Source organism: Gallus gallus, chromosome 3, assembly GCF_016699485.2.
Source record: "Gallus gallus isolate bGalGal1 chromosome 3, bGalGal1.mat.broiler.GRCg7b, whole genome shotgun sequence".
NCBI lineage: Eukaryota > Metazoa > Chordata > Aves > Galliformes > Phasianidae > Gallus > Gallus gallus.
Genome location: NC_052534.1, coordinates 16,014,191 through 16,037,712, shown reverse-complemented (window position 1 = coordinate 16,037,712; position 23,522 = coordinate 16,014,191). Strand labels below are relative to the sequence as shown.

Below are 23,522 nucleotides of genomic sequence, written 5' to 3'. Positions count from 1 at the left end.
AGGGCCATCTACACAACTTGCAGCTGTGCCATGCACACCTCTGGTAGAGCTGCACAAGGAGGGACTGAGAGACCAGCCTGGCTTGGGGCATCTGCAGAAGTACGCCAAAAGGATCTTTTCAGAGTAGAAGGAAGGGACAAAGTGTTTTGCTTGGTGTGCAGAACAGTATACAAGGACTATACCATGGGTAGTTGCCCCTAGGTGGCAGGAAAAGCTGCTTATATGCCCTTCCTCCCAACCAGGCTGTGGCTATGAGAAGTTCCACCCTTCTGCGTAGGGAACAAGCTTTGATCCCAAGACAAAATGAGAACTTGCTATTGATAACAGTGTACCACTCTGGTCAAGGGAGGCGGCTCAAGTCTGAGGCAATCAATGTAGATCAGTGTAAATATTCAGAGTGTGGAGAGCAGTAAGATCAGCCTTCTGCATACCACAGTTCAATTTTACTGCTTGCTTTTACCCACTGTGACACTAACTCACATGAGTTGAGCAGCGCCTTACAGTCAGAAATACCTCTGCTCATGACAGTACTCTCTCAAGCACTAATCGTCCTTATGGTAGGAGTTTTCCCCAGCTTTCCTGGGGATGGGAGCTCAGATTCTTAAACAAGGCAGAGGAAATCACTGTATTTGTGTAGAATGCAGTGATTTGGCTTATGAAAAAAATTCATTATTTCCTCTGAATGCCCTCAAATCTCTTCAGAGAGAATAAAGTTACTACCAGAGCTTTTAAAGAACGTGCTAGAAGGTTTTCCATCCATTAAAGTTACCTTGCATTACTTTCAGAGCAACCTGGGTAGTTGAAGAAACCTTCTAAAGCTGAAGAAATTCTAACACACTATAGAGTTGCAACAGCCACAGCTTTACTTCCTATTTGCCATATCAGAACTTTCCACAAACCCAAGGAATTCTGGAAGAGCAGAAAAAGCAAAAAAAAACTTAGAATGAGAAGAAAAAGTAGTAAAAAAAAAAATGACTTCCCCAACCTTCCCTGCAACTTGGCAGTCATTTACAGTCCTCACTGGTAAGATATAATAAGAACCTGGAAGTGAAAACACAAGGATTCTGGTTTTGGGTTGGTTTAGGGATTTTCTTTTTTCCCAGCACCATGAGGTTTTACTTTTTTTTTTCCCCCCAGTTAAATCTCTTTTCTCCCTTTTCAACCAGTCCTATCCTTTAGGCTACATAATAATTTTCCAGTTAATATTTTTCTAGCTCATCTTGCATTTGCTTCCAACAATAAGGCTCAGCATTAATTATTTTTGGTTCTGGGAATAATGAACTCAGACAAGAGCCCTCCCCATACACAACCTTGCTCCTGCCTACACACTGCGTTGTGTCTACATTTATCACATCTGAACACGGTTTACAATCCTTTGTGCAAAGAAAACCATGAGATGTAGGGCCCCATGCCCTGCCCTGGTATTTTGGTTGCCCTCAGCTCCAAGTGCACCCCAAAGCCTCCATACTGGTGAGCTTTGTGTCTCTAGGGACACACTACCTTATATAAATACACTAAGGAAGTTCAGTGGTGGGCAGTTTCCTAGTTACACGGTGTTTGCCTTCCGCACCAAGCATCCATCTACTGCTGGTGAGATATGGAGAATGAAAGCTCTGGGGCATTATCAACCTATGTCAACACACTATTAATAATCATTACTTCTGCACTGCCTATTGCTTGGTACCCCCAGCCAGATTAGCCCTGCTTTTTGCATCCCAGCTGTACACATGCTTATTACCACACCATCTTTACAACCAACGCAATTACTTGGCAGATTACTAAACACTAGAGATACAGCAGAAAGACTTATCTCTGGAACCATCACAAAACCTCCAGGGCTAAAAAAAACAATAATAAAGTAATTGTAACAGATTAACTAATTCCCTCCCCCCCCCCCATACACTTGAGTGTTTGCTTTTCTTCTGGTTTGCATGGAGAACTGCCCAGCTTGTTCTGGTGGTGGCACTGATAGGCACCGAGAGGAGCAGCAGGCAGGAGCTTGCCTGGGGGTGGATGTGGCCATGGATGCAGTCACTCCAGGCAGGACCAGGGCAGGTGCGATGGTGAGAGCCACTGCTCCTTCTTCACCATCTCCTGGCTATTTCCAGAACTTGACCAAATAAGCTTGTATGCTTTTCATTCAGAAGCATAATATTTACAAGTCCTTTCAACTGTCTGAATTAAGAGGGAAAACAGAGAGAAAGAAAACCTGGAAGAAGGACAAAGCAAACAAAAACGATTCTCACAGAAGCCTCTCGATACCTCTCAGCGTCCCATGCCAGACAGGAAGAGAAATGCTAAGATCTTAAGCTTCCCTGCTTTGAGCATGTGCCTGCCCAGGGCAACAGTGGAGTCCCCATCCCTGGAGGTGTTCAAGAGACAGGTGGACATGGCACAGAGGGGCATGGTTCTGTAATGGGGCTCAGCAGGCCAGGCTGATGGCTGGACTCTGATCTTAAAGCTCTTATCCAATCTGAATCATTCTGTGATTCTATGGGCAGAAAATCCTGGCTCTGCAGAGGCACCCCCACACACTCCGGTTCATTCCCGTTCACAGTCTCAGGCAAATGGGATATGCTGGATGCCAACTTGAGCTACGCACAGCAGGGCAACGATTCTCCTCGCTACATTGACATCTATTTTTAAACTACTGCATATGTTTCCTTTCATTACCAGTCACACTCATTTGCTTTGAAAGGAGGTTACAAATAAGGAGAAAGCCCCTCATTAATTAAGTGACTGGATGGGTCCATGCTTTTGGCTGAAGAGATTTATTACCTCCTCCCTCTCTCAGCAGCCACACAGGCTTAAAGGCTGCACAAAGAAGAGCTCTGGTTTTGAAACAAACTGGCCAAACACCAATGTTTAAAAGATGGGAATGACCCAAATTGCTGGTTATTTTCCTTTTAACCTCTCAGCCTATTCGAATCAGACAGCATCAGAGCAGCTGACGTAGGTCCCCCTGTAAGAATATTAGGAAAAATATCAGATTGGCTATTAAGAAAAGTTTCTCCTCAGAGTGGTGAGGCAGTGGCACGGGCTGCCCAGAGAGGTGGTGGAGTCACCATCCCTGGAGGATTTCAAGGGAAGGAAAGATATGGTACTTAGGGTTGAGAGCGCAGTACTCGTGGTAGGTGGACAGTTGGACATGATCACCATAGGAGGTCTTTCCCAACCTTAATGATTCTATGAAGGCCGGAGAGTGCCACCAGGAGCTGGGCTTCCCTGTGCTGTGAGAAAGGGAGGAAAAAAGGGCCTACAAGAAAAACGTAGAAGGAATAATGCAACAGAAAAGGGAAAATAAAGTTTAAAACGAGTCTCAACTGCCATAATGGAAGCAGAAAATAAAACAATCCCAGCCTCCAACAAGGTGTTCAAATGCCTCGGTTCTCTGTAACTGGAGAGCTCGGGCAGGCAAACATCTGAAGGATGTTATTTGGAGCAGCTTGCTGGCTTTTCCTGGAGTTTAATAATAGCAACTGTATTTATAAGACTAAAATGTTTTTGTTAAAAGGCTAAGTAGTGGTATGTCACGCTAGTCACTTTAATTTAAAATAAATTCTAAAAGTTCTCACTGGAAAGGCTTGCAGCAAACTATAAATACATGCAATATGCAGATGGATTTTTTGAAAGCAGATTTATTCTTCTTTGGAAACTGCATGAGGGCACAGCATTTCTGTGGCACAGGTTTGCAGAGGCCCTACGAGTCAGGATTTCTCACTGATCTTGCTGCAAACTCCTGGATTCCTGTAGCATCCATCCCCATCACTGGGAGAAAATAGTGGAGGATACGGATGGCCCTTTTCACCACACACGTTCACCTCCTTTGCAAGCCCAGCATTCCAGATCCCAGCAGCTCCCCTCTGTTCATGCTCACAGGGAGCCTCACAGTGCTGCTGATGGCCTTTCTTTGGCTCCCGAGCTGGAGCGCGTGATGCCAGATGCGTGTGTTGCCCTAGCAGCAGTCCCACAGCAAAGCAACAGAGCTGAGGCAAGGGTGGCAGAGGCCTGCAGCCATGCAGGGCTTTGGCCCCACATCCCTCCAGTGCACCGAGGGGTTGGGCAGCTCTGGGGCACACTTGCCTTGAACGCCCTTTACCAAAGGCAGGGTTTTTGTTGAAGCAGTTGTAGGAGATGATGCCGGTGAATGCCTTAGAAGGGACTGAAGTCAGGCCGCTACCAGATAGTGGGAAATATTTATAACAATCACTTCCAACTGCAGCCTTTCATCTAAAATCTAAACAGAAAGCTGAAATCCCCAGGCCTGTAAGTTGACACCTTGGCTATATATGGTCAAAGAAAAGGATGCTAAGTCCCTAGCAATGAGATCCATTAACCTCCGTTAAAATTAACAAGACCGCATTGTCAGCCAGCTTCAAGGCTGGGTTGCCATGCTGTGCGTGTGAAGAGCTCTGCTGTCCCAGGGATGTGTCAGCACGCTGCGCTCACTGCTGCATATGTTGCAGCCTAACATGCTGGCAGCACGCAGAGGCAAACCCCTGCCTTGCACTGCCCTGAATTACAAAGCAGCCGTTGCTATTGCAAAGCCACCGGGTGACCCACAGGGCTCTAGTAGCGCAGCAATGCCGAGCAGAGGCATTTAGCAAGATGGTTGAACATTTGAATTTCAAAAACAGATTATAAAAGAAAATGAATGCTTCGTCTTTTGAGTTCTAACATGCTGTCTCAACCTGCTTATTGTTGCTGGGAGAACAGGAGAAAATTCATTGCTGCATGTGTCCCTGCCATATGCGGTGACAAAACCATGAGAACCATTTCTATTTAAACACAAGCCCTCTTTTGTTTCTCTTCCTGTAACTCACGCTTACAGAACCACCAACCACTCAGACTTTGATCTCTATCAGTGCCAAAGCAATGCCAACTGGCTACGCCACAGCAAACGGTAAGCAGATCTTCCATGTACCCTGCTCAGGTGGTTTCCTGGCCTTCAAGTACCAGCATCTCTGCTACACCTCTTGACAGGCTGTCTGCAAGTCACTTCTCACTGTTAAAAATATCCATCTTCTTCATATCCACAGATTTACAGATAGAGAGATATCATTTAGCAGCTCCCTGTGACCTTGCCTTGCTTCTCCAGGGCCTGGGAGGAGCACAAGGCCATCGAACTCAGAGCATGAGCAGGGGAAACCAGGGTTGGAGGGGAAGCTGGGTTTGGACACAGGTGCAATAGGGAAGAAAAAGGAACTCTAGGAAGGATGGATAGTATTTCCACCCTCAGAGGGAGCACCTCAAATAGGGTTATGGCATGGTGATACCTTGATACCTGCTGACCCTTCTCAGCTTACTCATTTGCTCTAGAGCCACTTCACCATCAGGCATGATTGTTACTGTACTCCTCAGAAGCCTGGTTACCTCTGGCCACTGGTTGGATTGGTAGCCATTTGACTTCTTCCTCAGAAGTTTCAGGAAATAAACCCCAGGGGTTTAGACCACAGAATGGCTTCGGTTGGAAGGGACCTCAAAGATCGTCTAGCTCTCACTCCCCACCATGAGAAAATTCTCCAAGTGGAATCTTCTCTTGTTATTCCACTAGACTTTAAAATAGAAGGTGGTCAACAATGAGAAATTAGATAATGAAAGCTCCAATATAACTCATAGCTCTGCCTTTTTCTCCCATTTGAACCCCAGCCAGCATGATCGCACCATACAGCTGACCTAAACATGACATGGCTATGTATGCTGAGATTGCTCAGAATGGCATATACAGACCACTCTGGTTGTCTCCCTCTGGGGAGAGTGTTATACAGGCATATTGGTTTCAGTCCTACAACAGCTACGGCCAAGGAAATATTTGATTAAAGGATCTCCTGAGGAAAACCATCAGTGTAATTCCTCCTTTCAGTGAAAGTGAGGAAAACTGGAAACTTAGCACAGAAGCCTAACCTTTATTTTTAAATTAAAACCTAAAGAAAGAAGAATCACAGGTTTTACAGGGGTTTGTTTTTTTATCTGACACCTGGAGCAAAATCAAATGTCAGCCTTTCCCACACCTGTTCTCAATGGCAGAAACCCACAATGCACTACTGCCAGTAAGTGACCTGCAGCCACCTAACCTTTAGACCAGCTGTGAGACAAAGCCTTTATTTGCAGGCTGTCATTGGCATTTAAAAATTGATGGCCTCCATCCTGACACAAGGAATTAAACCTCACTTTAGTGTGAATCATAGAGTCGTCAAGGCTGGAAAGACCAATAAGAGCACCATGTCCAACCATCAACCCATGCTTGTGACTACTCTAAACCACGTCCCTCAGCAATACAACTCCACGGCTCTTGAATACCTCCAGGGACAGCAATTCCCCCACCTCCCTGGGCATTCCGTCCTAGTGCCTCATCATTCCTTCTTAGGATAAATGTTTCTTAGTATTTAACCTGAACCTCCCCTAGTACAGCTTGAAGCCTCATCCTATCACTGCAACATGGGAGAAGAGGCCAACTCCCACCCAGCCACAAGCTCTTTTCAGGTAGTTGTAGAGAGCAAAAAGGTCTCCCCTGAGCCTCCTCTCCTCCAGAGAGAAGAGCATTCCAGCTCCCTCAGGTGCTCCCAACCCCTCACAGCTTTGTTGCCCTCCTCTGGGCACACGCCAGGTCTTCAATGCTTTCCTTGTAGTGAGGAGCCCAGCAGTGAACACAGCCTCACCAGAGCTGAGTACAGGGGTACAGTGAGCTCCCTGCTCCTGCTGGCTGCCCTATTGCTGATACAAGTCATGCTGCTATTGGCCTTCTCGGCCACCTGGGCACACTGCTGGCTCACATTCAGCAGGCTATCACTCATACCCCCAGATCCTTTTCCTCCATGCATCTTTCTAGCCACTCTGCCCGAGACTGTAGGAATGCATGGGGTCATTGTGACCAATGTGCAGGACCCAACACTTGGTCACATTGAACTTCATCCCACTGGTCCCAGCACATCAGTCCAGTCTATCCAGATCCCACTGTAGGGACTTTTTACCTTCAGGCAGGAAGGACACTTCCTTCCAACTTGGCATAATCTGTAGACTTACTGCAAGTGCACTCAATCCCTGCATCCAGGGAGGGTCACTTGGGCTGTCTGGGTACACCAGTGGGCAGAGAGAGATCCTCAGAAGAATGGAGGTGAGCTTCCCTAAGAGGCCTTCACCAGGCCTAACGATGACAGGAAACTGTGGCTTACTGGAAAGCCCCTGACAGCATGGGCCTTCCCTTTTTTATGCAGTAGGTTCACACCACTCTCCTGTGTTAATGACATACAGCTCTTTTCATGTTAAAAGTCATTAGTGTTACAGCAATGAGAAGCTGACTGCTGCCAAATCAAGGCCCTTGCTCACAGAAGCTGGTGCAAAAAGAATCATCGCTTTACTTCATTTTTAATGATCCAAATACAAGCCCAAAGCTACCCGTGTTTAAGTGCATTAGCAGGGCTCACCAGTTCCCCTCTAATTAGTACACGTGCTTAAGCTCCAGAAGAAAGAAATGAATAAAACCAATGCCACAAACTAAAGAGTACTGTGCCCTACTTCCCACAGCTTCTGGTGGACATCAGTGCCATGCCCAGCTCCAGGCACAGAGCTGGCATGCAGCCCTGCTACTCCCTGCTGCTCCTTCACTAGATTTTCTGTCACTTAACAAGGGTGCTAGGAGCAACTGCCTGCTTGCAAGGAACTGTTGCAGAAGCTGTATGATATGGTATACACCTTTTTAACCCTCTGGCTTTTGCACGGATAGAAACGCAGAAGTGTTATTACTTTGCCTTCTGCCACAGCAGTTTTAAAACATTTGACTGGAATCCAGCTCCTGCTGGAGTTTCCCGAGTTAAAGAATGAAAGTTAGGTTCAAGTAGCAACTTGAATTTTCTGTTAAGTAGTAAGAAAGAAAAAACAAACAAACAAGCCATGAACTTCAACTAATCTCTTCAGATGCCAATTTAGTCACTTGCAATGCTCCCATAACACAAAGCCTTTTTCCTGAAGTAAACGCTATTATAATGCAATGGAAATCACAGCAAGACAGCAGAGCAGCAAGGTCCCAGGCCACAACAAGCACAGATCCAGTCAGACAAGACAGCAGCAGAAACAAGATAAAGAAACTGCTTACCTTTAGAAGGCCTGTAAGCTCCTCAGGTAGACAGGGATCTCCAGACAAGATATGCTCAGCTCCACTGCCAGCCCTTAAATGAGGTCTGGGAAGGGGTGGATCCTGGCTCCAGCCCTTCCGGTCACTCAGGACCACTGCATGCACCTGAGCTCCCCTGGGCTGCCTTCCCATCAGGTGTTCAATCACTGCTTCAGGCTGTGACTCAGCATTTCCACTACAACTATTCACACAGACTGGTATATTTTCCCTTGATTTTCAGCAAAGTGATTTTTAATCTCTGCTGTAGCTGAGAGAGAAGGAATTGATGCAGACTTAAATGTGGAATTCTTCACATTACCTTTTTCCTTCCAATCTCTCATGAGTGCATGCACATAATCACCCACAAAGAGTCTGGCTACGCTGGCACCAAAATGCTGAACAATAGCAGATTAATTCAGATCACTTTAGCTCTCCCTTTCCCATGCACAATTTGAAACTGAGTTGGCATTGGTGGTTATTTTTCTTCCCAAGGCCAAATTAATTTTCTTTTCCTTATTGCTTTCATCGTGGCTGCCTAGCGTCAAGCAAGGCCTCTCCCTGCAAGCACACTGAAGCTGAAATTTGTGCAGTACCAGTTCAATGAATTTAAGGCATGAATTATGTAGCAACAGCCCAACAGTTTTTCATAACCAGCCTCTTTTCTAATTCCCAAGAGCCTGGCTATGTTTTCCAGAAGGTCTTGGGAAGGTCTCGTGTATACCCTGCACATGGCAAAGTATCCAGGTAGGCTGCTGTGGTGCTCCCTTCACCCTGCTCTCCTCTCCTCCATTTTGCACCTGAGACGTGGCCATAAGTGGTCCCAGCATGGTATCAGCATGCTAGCAGCCTGGCCGTGAGTTGATGGTGATTGGGGCTGGGAATCAAAGCCACGTTCACCAGCACAGCCTGGCACAGAGGCGGTGCTGGTTTCTCTCACAGGTTTCCTCTTCGTGCTGCTGAGCCTCTTCAGTGGCTTCCTGGGATCTCCACTAAAAATACACTGCTTCAGAAGCATAATGAGCTCCCCAAGTCGAGTCTTTTACTGACTCCCTGCAAATCACTGAAAGGACAAACTGCTGTTTCGATTCATTAGCGAGTACTTTGTAGAAATCTGTTTGTATATTCACAAGAGACCAACGCGCTCATTTATGCTAGGCCCAGGAAGACTGGCACGGAGGAGCCTCTCCCGTTCCCTTCCAGCTCTGCAGGGTGGACAATAGAGATCAATTTTCCTCCTAGAAGCACAGCACATTCTCCCCTGGCACAGTAAGGGACAGACTGGGCTCTCTGGATGTTATTCAGCATTTTTCTTAAAACCTCAACTCTGGGAGCTCTGGGATTCAACAGGAAATCTAATTTTCACCTAAAACACAATGCACAAAAAACCCCTGGAGGGTTTAGTTCTTAGCACTGCAGAGGAAAACATCACCAGAAAGGCTCAGGCAAATAAAATAAACCTCATGACAGTGGCATAACTTGCAGATCTTGTACGATTTAAGCAACCAAATCACCACGGCAGCTGTTTGTTATAATATTGCAAATGTGACCCATGGAGTCCACACAGGGCCTAGAAGAAAGTGGAGGCAAAGACCGGGCAAGAGAGAGGAATACTAGGAGACAAGAATGCAGGAAATAGAGCTCTAGGCTATTGCTTGGACTTTTCAAACTTACTGCCTTCGGGCACTTAATACTTGCTAATTAAAACAGGCACAACAGCTTTGACACCCAAAGCTGAGCTAAAGCTTTCCATAAGGGTTTGTGGTCTCTGGAGAAGAGGAATTTCAGAAAACTTCAGGTCGGTTCTGCTGGATGATGCAGATCCATCCAAACTTTCCCTCATCATCTTTTTTACAACATTAACATCCAGAAGCAGCTATGGGATAGAAGCTACTGCCGCAGCCCACAAAGCTGGCTGGCTCAATTAGCCTGGGGTGCAACAGCACGTGTTTGAACCCAAGGCAGGTGCTTTGCAGGGAGAGCAAACTCTCTTCCTGCCTTGGAGAGGGCAGGGTGAAGGATCAGAGGTCAGGGGCTGTTTGTACTATTAAGACAAAAGAACAAGGAGGGGAAGTAACCGTGCTAGGGTCTGTGCTCGGATACTCGTAGGAGCAGAGAAATCCCCACACACAGTGCCAGACCACTGGATTCCCATTACCCTCTCTGGGAGAGGGAGGACACTATGCAGTAATAAGGAGCCAGTGGACCAAGTGAATTTTCCAAGGTCTTCTAATTGCCGGGTGAAGTTTAATATGCACAGCCCTCAGTCCAGCACCACCTTCAGATCGGTTCATTAGCACCTTTGGGAGTGTTCTCCAAGACTGCCAGTTCTCAGGGGGCTGAGATGCAGTGTTTTAATTGTATATAATTAAATACTGCTCCCTTATCTAGATTTCAAAGTTTGCTGCTGGGGCTTCAGTACCAATGCTCTCTTTCCCTCTAATTAGCTTCCTTAATCTGTGCAGCCTTGCTTTTTCCCCCACAGGGACAGGGCTCTCCTGCAGGGAAGCTTGGATTGCATCTAATTATTAGCAAAGGAGACAGACGGCAGGCGAGCACCATCCCCATCCCAGATACCTATTGGGAGCAAACAGCCCATATGGGGTAGCCACAGGGAAGCTCTGAAGGCTGTATGGATGCATTTGGTCTTTGCTCCATCTGTAGGTTGCTTTGCATATTACCCTACCAGCCATTTGCAGCAGGAGATCATGCAGGACAGAGACCTCTTGATTGAAGTACAACTTACATGATGAATCCTTTTGCCTGGCTAGCATGTAAAAACAGGAGAGGGAGAGTTCCCAAGACCTCATCTGACCCAATGCTGTCCTAAAAGAGACAAGACACCAACACCCAGCGCCTCTAAGTTTTCTTCTGTTGTTGATAGAAATTGCCCACTCCTGAGCTACTCCTGGGTGGACCTATACATACATGGAAGAAATTCCTTTCTGTCTAATCTTTATTTCCTCTGCTACTGCCTGAGGATCCCGAAGACATAGATTGCCCTTTGCATAACTCAAGGCTTAGATCTTCCCTAGGCTACTGTCTGAATTTAGAAGTCCCAGTTCTCTCAGTCCTTCTCTTAGGGTCACATTTCTCAGACCACCGGTCATTTTCTGTGCCTGGGACTCTCCTCAACTTTTTCTGGATTTTATGAATATCTCCAGGATGACGTCGGCCTCATTCATTGCAGAAGCCTGACATTGTGAGCTCAGATTTGGCTGCTGGTTCATGATGGCCTCAGTCACTCCCCTCCCGCTTGGATTTGTGCTTAGGACTCTTCTTGCACAAGCACTTGTCTTTAAAATGTCCTGCTTCCTCTCAGCCTATTTCTCAGCCCATCTCTCTAAATCTCCATCCTAGCTACAGTAATGCTTCCAATGTATCCACTCTATCTCTGTGTTTAACAGCAAACCTTCCTGCTCCCAACAGGCTTCAGTTCAGGATGACGCCTGCTGAACACCTCTTTGCCCTTGTCCACTGCTATGTTTCTCTTTTCACACAGGTGTGACCCCATCACCCCAGTGGCCTATTTAGCCAGCACCTCTTTACAGGGATACTGAACTAGGTAACATTAAAAGCCCTTCCAAAGCTGAGTTATGTGACAAGCACTGTTTCTCTTATACCCAAAAGCCTGGCATAAAAGGAAATTAGGTTGGCTTGATAAGATTTGTTCTTGACAAATCTGTGCTGGCTGTTACTCATCTCCTTGTTATCTTTGAGGTACTTACAAATAATGTGTTGATTTATTCTAGACTCTTTCAGGTATAGAAGCAGACCTAATCTGGCTGAGCTGCTATTGAAGGCAGCTCTGGAGCTTGACTACAGATCTCCCCTATCACCCAGAAAAACTTCCAAGGGGACTGCTAGGAGCTCTGAGAGACCCTCTGGCATTCCCCTAACAACGCAAAGCTAAATGTTAGTATCCACACTCACTCTGAGAACAGGTAGGTTAAATCATCTCCATCCTCCACCTGTGAGATTCCTGGAGGGTGTTCCCGACAGCCCCACGAGCACAGACTGAAGCGTATCTAAGGAGGGATGTGCTTCTTGGTGGGAACAGCCATTCAGCTCCACTCTCCTTCTCCCTCTGCACTGCTAAGGTGTGGGCAAGACATCTCCTTCCCCTCTAATTCTCATCCAGCTCCTGCCCAACCTGACTCCAACCCAACGCTCCCATGCAGTGCTGTTACATTCTTCCATACTCAGCCGGCCCATTTTCTGGTTTTCGTATGATTCTTTCCAAGTTCCAGGTCACTGGAGATCTTGTGAGTCAGGTAAATCTCCTGTTACAGTTCCCTCCCTTTCCCCTGCGGTAGGATCATTTGTGCACAGGCCATTAATACTGACTTTGTTTATATTATTTCTCCCCCGTGCAGAAGTGATATCTTATCCCCCTATGTCCCATCACACATTCAGTCAGTAAGGAGGAACATAAATTTCAAAAACCAGTCCTGAACTGGGAGTGCAGATCTACTGAACTAAGAAAGGCAAAGCCCTGTGCAGTCTCTGGTGCCAGGCAAACCCTGCTCCCTGCTCAAGCCAAAGCAGTACCTCTCCTCCCAGATCCAGCCACCCGCTCCCCAAAAAACCAGCCTGGGAAGGCTCAACAAAGGATGGACCATTTCGTGGATTAATATATTTCTACTCCAAATTGTTTCCAAAGGCCCAATTTCTAACTATTTTATTCTCCTCGAGGCAAGCAACTTTATTCAACAGAGACTGGAAAAGCTCCTCAGAATAAAGGAACTTCCTGGCAATGATGCCATAAAATGAAAACCACCTCTATGAAAAAAGAAAAACCAACCCACAAAGGTAGAATCATATCCACTAGGCCTCTGAACTATGGACCCCTCAGCCTGGTTCCATGTCTATTCTCAGCAATCTGAGAGCATCTGCGCTGGGAAGGCTTCCTCTGGAAAGGGCTTTGCTCTGATCAGCTCCTTCTGTCTCCTCCTGGCGCCCAGTTCGTGGGGATCCAGTCTGTGCCCCAGTTCTTCGCCAGTGCTTTGTTGCTCGCTGCCAGGCACATTTTATTGTCACTGTGATTGTGTAGGAAGGCGTCCAGGCACTATGGAAATGGAACCATATAGGGACTGGACAGAAAAGGCACATGCTGGTCACCCTCTCATTTGCACAGCAGTGGGAATATTTGTTCTCTTATGCTAAGATATTTTTAAAACAGAATGCAGTTATTATTCGTTGTCACCCAGGATCCAGCATTGCCATTCTTGGAAACCAGCACAATGCCTCCTGTTTCAGCATCGGAAACATTATTAGCAGACTTTTTGATATCTCCCCAGGTGTTTTCAGGTTAAACCGCATTTGGGACACGGACAAAGCTGTCCCGATCTGCACCCGTGCCTATGACCACAAAGCAGAAGATGTGCTCCACCGGTTCCAGCACAGGTGGCCATGCACTCAGCCATTGCATACTCTGGCTGTGAATGGCTAATCTTTATCAAAGCTGCTGGCCTGACAGTGCTGTAGGGATACAGGTGGTTAAGTCAGACCAGAGCATGGGTCTGCTTCTGACTCAGCTGCCTGTCTGCCAGGGCCAGCTTCTCCTCTCTGCTTGGCTTTGGATGACAGCAGATGTTTCTCTGCCCATCTGCTTGGATGCTGGCTGTAGTCAGCTGTCTGCTTTTTGTTCTATTGGTCTCACATTAAGCCCACAAAACTAGTAAGTACGATCCACTGAGGTCAGGCCTAGGGGCAAACTGTCAGAGGGAAGGCAGCCTATTCCCAAGGAAGAGGCACAAGGTGAACTCAGGGGTGCTGCACACATTTTGGGGTTGAATTTACCCAGGATAGGATCCCATGTGCACAGGAGGGAGAGGGGTGGGTACATGTTGCAGATGGTGCTAGTGCCGCTGCCAGCAGCACTCAGGCCCATGGCAGGGAAGGAAGAGCACTTGTGAAGGGGGACAGGGCTTCTCCTGCCCACTGTTCTCATCTCCCCACCAGAACCAAGGAGTCATATTGTACTGCAGGATGACTTTCCTATACCAACAGGCTTTGCTAGGATAGCTGCTTTAGTTTCTTAAAACTAGCCTAGATCCTGTGTTTTATAAATTACTACGGTGCTTTTAATAGGTAGCCTTTTCATAAAGGAGCACAGTGGATGTGTACACAGGCTAATAACTGCCTCTCAATAGCTTTCAGAGAGTTATTACATATTTAAGATCCAAGCTCCCTTAATCAACCACAGAGATGCAGCTGGCAGCAGTAAATTGCCAACAACAGCTCATTACAAATAAGGAAACATTGTTTTTTCAAGGACAAAAACTGTGTCAGTCCTTCAGCAAGAGCCAACCACTCTTGTCTTCACCCCTCTTCCCCCCTGTCCCCTCAAGTGATGTGCTGGCACATCTCGCTTCATCCAATAACACAGCCTTGCTGCCTAATCTACTCCACAGGGGACATCATCAGATCAAGTTCCTAGATCTCATGCACATGCATCATGACTTATTTGGGCAAACAGCACAGGCTGCATACTGCGCGCACCCTCCCCAGGCAAGCCACGGGCAGGGCTTGTCCTACAACACCGCAATGACTTGCTGCAGGAGCACACCCAGTGGCTTTCCTCTGAGGAGGACCAGATCAGCCCAAAACACATAGAGAAACTGTTGTGAGAAAGCACGTTGTAGGCTTGAGACCTGGGAATGCTTTTTTCAGCCAACGCATATACACACAGTATCCACATCACCTCATGCCCAGCTTGCATATACAGGCCAACAGCGAGTACAAGTCAGGCCTAGTGAGGTACACATTCAGCCAGCTCTAGATGTGCCTCAATACTGCACATGCACCTCTAGTGGTCCTCCTGAGGTGACTGAGAAAACAAAACCCAGCACTCAGCCCTATGCAACACAGGGCTTCTGCTGCAGGCAGCACCATTCCTCAAGGCCCCACGCTGCGTTTCCTTCTCCATCCCTCCTGTGATACACACCACAGTTGCCGCCCTCAGGGTATTTCTGCCCTCACACCAGAACAGGCTTCCTGAATGGTAAAGCCATATGGACTCTCGTTTTCAACCAGTGGCGAATTTCCTTTCTTTCATGCCAAATGCCTAGCCGCAAACTGCTTTCTTTTCGCTCAGTGTTGGAAGACTCAGACTGTCCTAAGCACAACGGGAAGCCAAAATTCAGATCAATCCCCTTGAAGAAAATATTTCAAGCTTGTTTGGTTTCTTCCTCCTGCACAGAGGTATCAATCTGTAAAGCACAAAGCAGTGAACTCCACACTGTGTGGCCTTATTTCCCTACCATCTCCTAACATGGCATTGTGCTGTACAACTAAGACGTGAGCACGGCAGATTAAAAGCATTCAGGAAAGGGTAAACGTGTCAACAGAGAGGAGAAAAAGAAGAGAGAGCTTATCCTATTACAGTTGCATCTTTCCCTCCTGAAGAAGGGACAATCACCCAAAGCAAAGCTGCATTCCAGCCCTAGGGAACTTCTCCTTCCCAAAACTCCCTTGGAAAGGGAAGCAAGCCCCCGTGACATGCCACAGCCCTGCACTACCCATATACTCAGCTGCGCTCTGTGCCACCTCCAGTGGGCTGGACCCAGGACCCCAGGTGCTCATGCCAAGATCCCAGGATCACCAGGCCCTGGTGGCTGTGTTTGAGCTGCATGCAAATCCCATCGACCCAGTTGGGACTGCTGTTGGCAAGGGGAGAATGTGCTCCAAGGCCCAAGCTGGGCAGTGGACACCAGGTGAAGAAGAGTTTAATCTTTGGTCTGTTGTGCTATTTCATGTTGTGCCTCCAGCCATTAACCCTGTGCAAGCCAGGGCCTGTGAGGAATGCACACCGACCAACCCAAAGAAAGAAAGAGAGAAACAACGTGTTTGATTACAAAGAATAGAAAGTGGAATGTTTGCTTTCTTCACCTTCAGCCATGTTTACACCAAACTCTCCACCACATTGGGTTGGTCCCTGCTCCTCAACTGCATTCTACCGTAAGGCTGGCGGTGCTGGAGGTTGCATTTCATCCCCCGAAGCTGCAAGTCACAGATGCAAAGCCGAGCTAGAGAGGGGTGAGCCAGGATTTGATTTTTTGCTATTTGTGTAGAAATACCTCACTCAACTTCTTCTGGAAAAGGAGAACTTAAAAAAGCAGTACTACTTGGTTTCCCCCTCCCGCCACAGTCTATATTTATTGACACTGGCGTTTTGTAAATAGCTCTTGGGAGGGACATTCTCTCTGGGGATATTTTCCATAAAAATCAGAGGGTTTAGCTGGTGTTTATTGCACTGTCCTAGATTTGTGCTTCCAGAGAAATGCCGAAGCTGGCTTGGACAAGAAACTTTCAATGGGCCAAGGATTTTCCTCCCTAAGCCAGCAGCAGGCACCTTTTAGAAAAACAGCTAAACCATACATTGTAAACAGCAAGATATATTAATGAAAGATTGCCCATGCATTCATACAGCATAGCCGAAGTACGCGTAGAATTGGTTATCTGTGTAATTTAGTGTAACATCTTCCTCGCTGACTTTTAACCACAGAACAAACTTTTCTGCTCGGTACTCGTGGGGAGGCAGACATCTGGAGTGCAGGTTGTAATAGTTCTCTAATTGCAATGACAGCTCTAGAAAAGCTGCTGTTTCTTGACCATGAAAGAACGTGTAGTTTTCTTGCAGCTCTGCAATTGCATCTGGAAGAGATGCACCTCCCGATGTTTTGACACAGCAAGGAGAAGAGATGCCATCAGCTGAGGAAAAGATTGCTTCCTCCTCCAAGACAGGAGGCTAGATTCCTTTTGAACGATTTAGCATTCAGTCAGGGGATAAAAATACACTGGCTAGATGAACCTCTGACCTCTTTGACGGTTACAATACCTGCAGTAGATGGGTGTGCAGGAAAAGCCTGCGACTACACATCTTACTAGTCCATGTTCTCATCAAGAAAGCTTTACTCATCAATAGAGATGCAAGACAAGGCCAGAGACACCTTGCTGAGGTGGCCCCAGAGGAAAGGCTCTCTCTTAAACTTTACATCGTAACCCCTTGTCCTAAATGGATGTCTCACACCAGAGATCCCTGTGCAGCGTCACTGAGATGCTGGCTTTGCTGAGATGCAGGTTGGACGTCTACAGCTTTCCCACATTACTTGGGACGATCTGCTGAAATGCTCAGCAGAGGCACAGCTTCAACATTTTCACTGCAGTTTTGTATATTCTGAGAAAGGAGACATCAACAGATTGCAAAATGGGAAATTCTCTGGTATCCACAAACAAATAACATGTTACGTAACTGGGCCTTTTGGGAGTTGGAGGGAGATCTCCAGGAGATCCAGGCTGTCCCAGCACTTCCTAATTTTACTGGGACTTACCGGCAAGCCAGTCCTCTACTTTAAATACAGCCTTTCACACTGTTTTCTTTCACCTTCTCACCTTCCTGCACTTGCTCTACCCTCTTTGTTAGCGTCCCAGAGAAACATATCTTGCTCAGTTTTACTGAGCTGATCGATACACCCCAGAATGGCAGAGCTGAAGAAGCACTGAAGACATTTAGAATGGGCAGCAAAGCAATTTCTTGGCCAGCCAAGCATGGGAAATATTAAGGTTTTAGAACTTTGACTTTACTGAGTCAAATGGTGCAGAATGGCAGCACTCTACATAGCTGTGATTTAGCTGAAGCACCGCACTAACACTCAGTGACGTAGTAAACAGGCTTTATCTCTGTAATCCACATACTGTGCTAGCACATCTTGATTCCCATCAAGGCAAATTTTTCCAGGGGAGAATACCTATAAGCAGCAGCTCAGCTTCAGGACCAGATTTGCCTTTATGCTGCAGAGCTGTCCTTAACTTGCACCCAGGCAAACAGGGACTTGTGGGAGCTCTTCTGCAAGTCAGATCATACCATCCAACACCTGAACATGGACTGTAGTAGTTATGCTTCAGAAAAACGCCTACTGCCTGCCAAGCACATGGGCAGATGGCAATTTGTAAAATCGGTGCCACCAACCTCCCAAAATATAAGATACATGTGTGTCTTCTCCAGCCTGAATGAAATAAGCCCCAAGCTCTCGTCTGCTCTAGGCTGCCAATCCTAAAGTGCACACTGGTGCTTCCCATGTACCATCCCTACAGTATCAGCAGAAAATGGTTTAAAGACAACAGAGATATAACAGCAATACCTTGGCATCTGCACAGAAAAAAAAACCGCACTCCATTTTCTAAGAAAGCTGTTTTTCCCGTTTCTTGCATGGTGTGTGCATGTAGATGGCTGGTTAGAAAAGGAAGAAGGCTGGCAGTGACGAAGGCACAGCAGCTCTCCCTGAGAGGTCAGGGAACAGCAGTGGCAGGATGTGGCCAGCCCATTTCCAGCCCACTTCCTGCTCACTAGGCTCTTAGCAAAAGCCAGCAGTGAAGAGTTGGGTAGAAAGTCCACCAGCAGCAGTGCCACTGCCTGGCCCCATGTCATGGGCTGAGCACTGACAGGAAGCATGGATGCAGGTGATGCCATATCTCTTCAATAAAGGATGGCACAGAGATCCCAGCCAGAGCACTGACTCCAAGACAAAGGGGAAGTGAAATCAAATGTCAAGGTATTCCCGCTGGCAGTCGCATCTTGCTGGTAGTGACTTGGTTAAAAACTAAAGAGCCTTTGGGGGATATCCTTATAGACTAGTTCATTGCATCTCTGCAGATACCTCCCTATGTATCTCCTACAAGGAAAAAAATCAAATCAAACCCAATAACTGGATTCCTGTCTACTATGATTATTGCTCAGGAGCCTGGACACGGAGCAACAGTGTATTGTGTGCTCCTGACCCTAGCAGGAACAACATACACATTCTGGCCTCCAGAATGCTGGAGCTGTGAAGTTCCTGCTTAGTTATTTCTGAGAAGTTGAAACATCATCTGGTTACTAATATACCCTGCCTAAAACTTATGAATCACCTTCTTATTTATTTCCTGTTGCTTCCAGGAGTTTTACGATTCTTCTGTTTGTGTCATTCTCCCCATTCACATGGAGCAAGTATGAATAATAGAGAGAACATACAGCCCACTCTCCACAATCATCTTGGGTCAGCCCCAGCTCCCAAAAGACCAGCTGTGCGAGGTGCAGTATCCAAGCCACTGTTTAGATCTCTCTTGACACAGCAGTGCCCTTTATCTAGGACTGCTCTCAGTCCTATGCAGTGGTTCTGTGCTATCGTGTCTACTGTTGGCAGGGTCTGGTCTACAGGCACAGACTTCAATGCAGGAAGAGCCTGATGCTGGGGCAAAACAACTCCAAGCTCTTGCTCTTCCTGAGCCACAGCAGGGCAAGATGATGTCTTTCAAACATACCAAAGGACAAATGTTATCAGCTGTGATTTACTGAGTTAACTGACATTCTCAGCATAACATGATAAACAAGGCAGAGCACAAACAGTTTTTCCGCTAGCCACCTAGCAATACTTCTTCAGTATACATTCATCTTTTAATAATTGGCAAACAGCCGGATATGGCTCCACTTGCATCCTAACCATGAAGCTTCTCTTCATGACAATACTTTTTCAGGAAATGCATTAGACAGTCACCCAAACCCACAGCCCTTAAGGAGGAGGAGGAAGAAGTGACCTTCTCCAAATCCAGCAGCACTGAAGGGAGTATCAGTGGAACAGGCCCAGAGGAACTCAGTCAAGTGGATGCAGTTACCACAATTCACACAATTGATTTAGCTAGGTGACTCCATGGGACTGGGGGATAGCAGCCAGCTTGGTGTTCTCTCCTCCACTGTAGAGCCAAAGCTATAGAGAACTGCTTGGCTCTTGGATAGAAGGTGGAAGGCTGGCCTTACGCACCAGTTCCACTATGCTGCTGGAAGGGTGGAGTGCCCCTGAGTAGGCACAACTCTCTGACCTGCTAGCAAGGCAGGAACACAGCATTTCAGGCTCCCAAAAGCACAGAAGAGCATTCAAGGCTTGCTGTAACGCACTGGCACCTGCGCAATGCCAGTGCAGCTCTAGTAGCCATGTGCATTTAATTTCAGGAGAATGACAGACTGTAAGTTACAAATAAAACCTCCACTTACACTATCTCATCGTTCTGGAACTCCAGCTCCCCACAAGTGTCTTCAAAGTCTTCTCCTCCACCTTTGGCTGAGCCTTCAATGGTTTTATAGGGCACAATAACATTTCCTCGTGCGCCGGAGGTTCGCAACACTTTCACTTCCATGGTTCCCACACTCTCACTGACATGTGTTACTGGTTCCTCAAAGGTGAATATGCCAGCGTGATCGTCGTCAAAGATGGTGACGGTGGCAGTAGACGGTGAGCCCAGGCAGGCAAGTGTGGAGACACGACTGGCCTCGAGAATACCCTCATCTGCCTCAGTGCTCACACGGACGTTGCTGAGATGGACCAGAAAATTCTCATCCTCCTCAAATATGTCATCGTCGATTATGCCAACACGGATTTCCTTCTGGGTCTCTCCGGGCTTGAAGACCACTGTCCCTTCAGTGAATTCATAGTCAGAGCCGGCGTTGGCCGTCCCATCCTCTGTCCGGAAGTCAACATAGACTGTGTTGGTCAAATCGCCACCCCGACGAATGATGGTCAGGGCAACGGTGCCACAGTTCTCCAGACACTGGTAGGTACCCTGTTCGAAGTACAGCTTGCTGATGGGATCATTTTCTGCCACCTCACTGTTGACCTCATGCATGCTGACAGCTTTGCGGGCCTGGTCTGCAGCATGTCTCTTCAGGATGTTGCCGGCTCCTGTCATAAGTCGAGTGGCCTGGATGCGATAGAAAGCCCTGCTCTTCTGCTGCTGGCTTAGGACCTGGTAGTTGGCCAACTCTATGAGCTGCTCAATTTCCTTGTCAGGGTGCTTTTGTTTCAGCTCCTTCAGGATCCGAGCCATTTCCCTCCTGGCTTCCTCATCATCCTGGTCTTTTTCATCTACCTCCAACACCAGTGTCCCATCTAAAAAGTTCTCCACATGAGAATTAGCAACCTTTCCGTCCATCTCAATATCAGCTTTGGAGGAGGGTCGGTCACCCTCATGCTCAATGATCATGCCTCTCTGTTTGCCAGCTCGGTATTTCTTGTAGACGTACTTGTAAAATAAAAGCCTCCTGTCAGCTATCCAGGCAAACACTACACAGATTGGGAAGAAGAAGAAGGTGAGCAAGCCTTCCCAAACCTCCACAATCCCAGGAGAAGACACAGATAAAATAATGTAAAGCCAAGTGTAGGCAAAGATGCTCCAGGCTGCTGTAACAAAAAACACTCGCAAGTGCTTGATCTTCCTTATTTCTCCGTCAGGAACAACATAAACACAGATTGCAATGATGACAAACATATTAAATGCAGCACTCCCCACAATTGTGCTTGGCCCCAGGTCCCCCGCTGTGAAGCCATGGCCGCACACTTCAATGACAGACAGAAGGATCTCAGGAGCGGATGAGCCCAAAGCCATCAGTGTGAGGTTGGAAACAGTCTCATTCCAGATCCTCACTGTGGTTTTGCTGGTCTCGCCATTGGGCTTCTTGATGGTTATTTCCCGTTCTTGGGATGTGATGACTTCAATGGAGGACATGAAGCGGTCAGCTATGATGGATACTCCCAGGAACATGTACACCATCGCTACAAAATACACTGTTGCTCGAGCTATTTTGTCACCAAATGAGGGATCTTGGGGTTCCCATATTGGTAAGATCACACCCTTTTTGCAGATGTACGAGCCTGTGCACACCTCAGACTTATTGGCAGGCACTTCACTGGGGCTTTCTGCATGTATGCCGTCTGCATGGAAGAGCAGCACCACCACAATGCTCAGGAGCTGGAAGTTCACCAGGAAGGTGGGTGGGTGAGTTGCTTGCGACATGGCCGCTTCCACTTAGCAGTTCCCACACGTTTGCAACCTGCAGAGACAAAAGGAAAGACACACTGAGGCTGGCAAGAGACAGCAGATCTTCCTCTCCGTCCAATTTTTTTCCACCTTTCCCAAATGTATAATCAAATTATCCTGTCGCTCAAGAAGACCCATTTAATGAGCCCTAATTGTGTTATGATCACTGCAGTTTTCCATGTTCAAATCATCTTTAGTTCAGCTATCTGAACAAGGACTTAATCAGATGCTACCAGTGGGCTAGCACCTAACTCCTTCAGCTATATTGCTATTTAATGCATTTTTCTCTCTCTTTACTGGAAGCCTATTTCTTCTACTATATTTTCTTGGTTTTCATCTAATTAGAATCCATCATTCAACTTAACAGCTGGCAGAAGTATTTTGTATTTCAAAGTTACAGAGCATTTACGCACTGGACGTCAGGGTAAGAGTAGAAGAGACATCTACTGCCCTCCAATCATTTTTTCAAACATCTTTGTAAAGCACATGTTTTATAGTATTTTCTTGCTCACAGTCCTCCCAGGCATCTACTCTATATCCACACAAAGCAAGCTCAAGCCTTGTCAAAATCTTGTTCTTAACGGTACTTTGGTCATAAGGCACACCAGAAGGGCAGCCTTTAATTAATGATTTTGGAGCCGTTTCTTCCACAGTGCATCACTTTGCACCTTCCTGAAACTGGAAAGAGCCCCATATGCATCCAAGCATGGTTATCTTGGCATGCTTCAAGAGGAAACCTGTCCTTACACTCTTTTCCCACTAGGTCAGCTTCGCTGGCTTCCCCTGCAAGGGCCTTTCTCACTCCATTTACAACATCAGTCACCATGCATGACAGCAGTACTTGCCCTTGTCCTGCCTCAGGATTTTCCAGCAGTGTCAGGGAGCTGTTAAAGAGGTTTGCAGTTAGTTAACAGTGCATAAAGCTACAGACCAGATGTCTTTAATACATAGAGATCCTTAGTGCAAATACCCGAGCATGCTCAGTGTTAAATTCTCAATTTTACTAGGCAATAGAAGTTATTAAAGCTATATTTTCTTCCCAGGGAGAGCCTTTGCCATACTACATTTCTTCATTCCAAGTTAATTTAATCATACAGTACTTAAAAACATTTCTATGAAGATTTCCAGACCTGCCCATAGCAGAGAAAGTGACATAAGCAGGAGGTCAAACCAGCATCACTGGCATGCCTGGCAGGTCTTGCCCCACCACATGCCACCTGCTTGGCCCCTGGTAAACACAGAGGAGGTCCAACAGATCACAGTATCACAGAGTCATCTAGGTTGGAAAAGACCTTCAAGACCATCAAGTCCAACCATCAGCCTGACCATCACTAAGCCATGTCACTTAGCACCAGACGTACAGCTGCATGCAGTTGGATCTATAGACGAGTTAAAGGCTGCATCCACTGACAGCATCTCAGTTGTCACCTGTGCCTGGGTATGACCTGAGTGAGGTGGCAAAGTGCACCTCTCCTCTTCCTTCTTGAGGAGGCCTTGTTTCTCAGCACAGCTGGGAGCTAGGCTGGCTCCACACCCAGCACTGCTGACTGCATCCCAGGGAGAT

General features: G+C 46.9%; 1 protein-coding gene across 12 annotated transcripts in view; it reads right to left on the bottom strand.

The window, feature by feature from the left end:
* Window positions 1–23,522, bottom strand: part of SLC8A1 (solute carrier family 8 member A1) — a 117,516-nt gene that overhangs the window by 54,143 nt on the left and 39,851 nt on the right. For all 12 annotated transcript variants that reach the window (NM_001398209.1, XM_015283436.4, XM_046938494.1 and 9 more), the window contains exon 2: window positions 20,139–21,971. In NM_001398209.1, coding sequence (NP_001385138.1) covers window positions 20,139–21,934 — 1,796 coding nt within the window. In that variant the 5' untranslated portion in view covers window positions 21,935–21,971. The remainder of the gene's footprint in view (window positions 1–20,138; window positions 21,972–23,522) is intronic.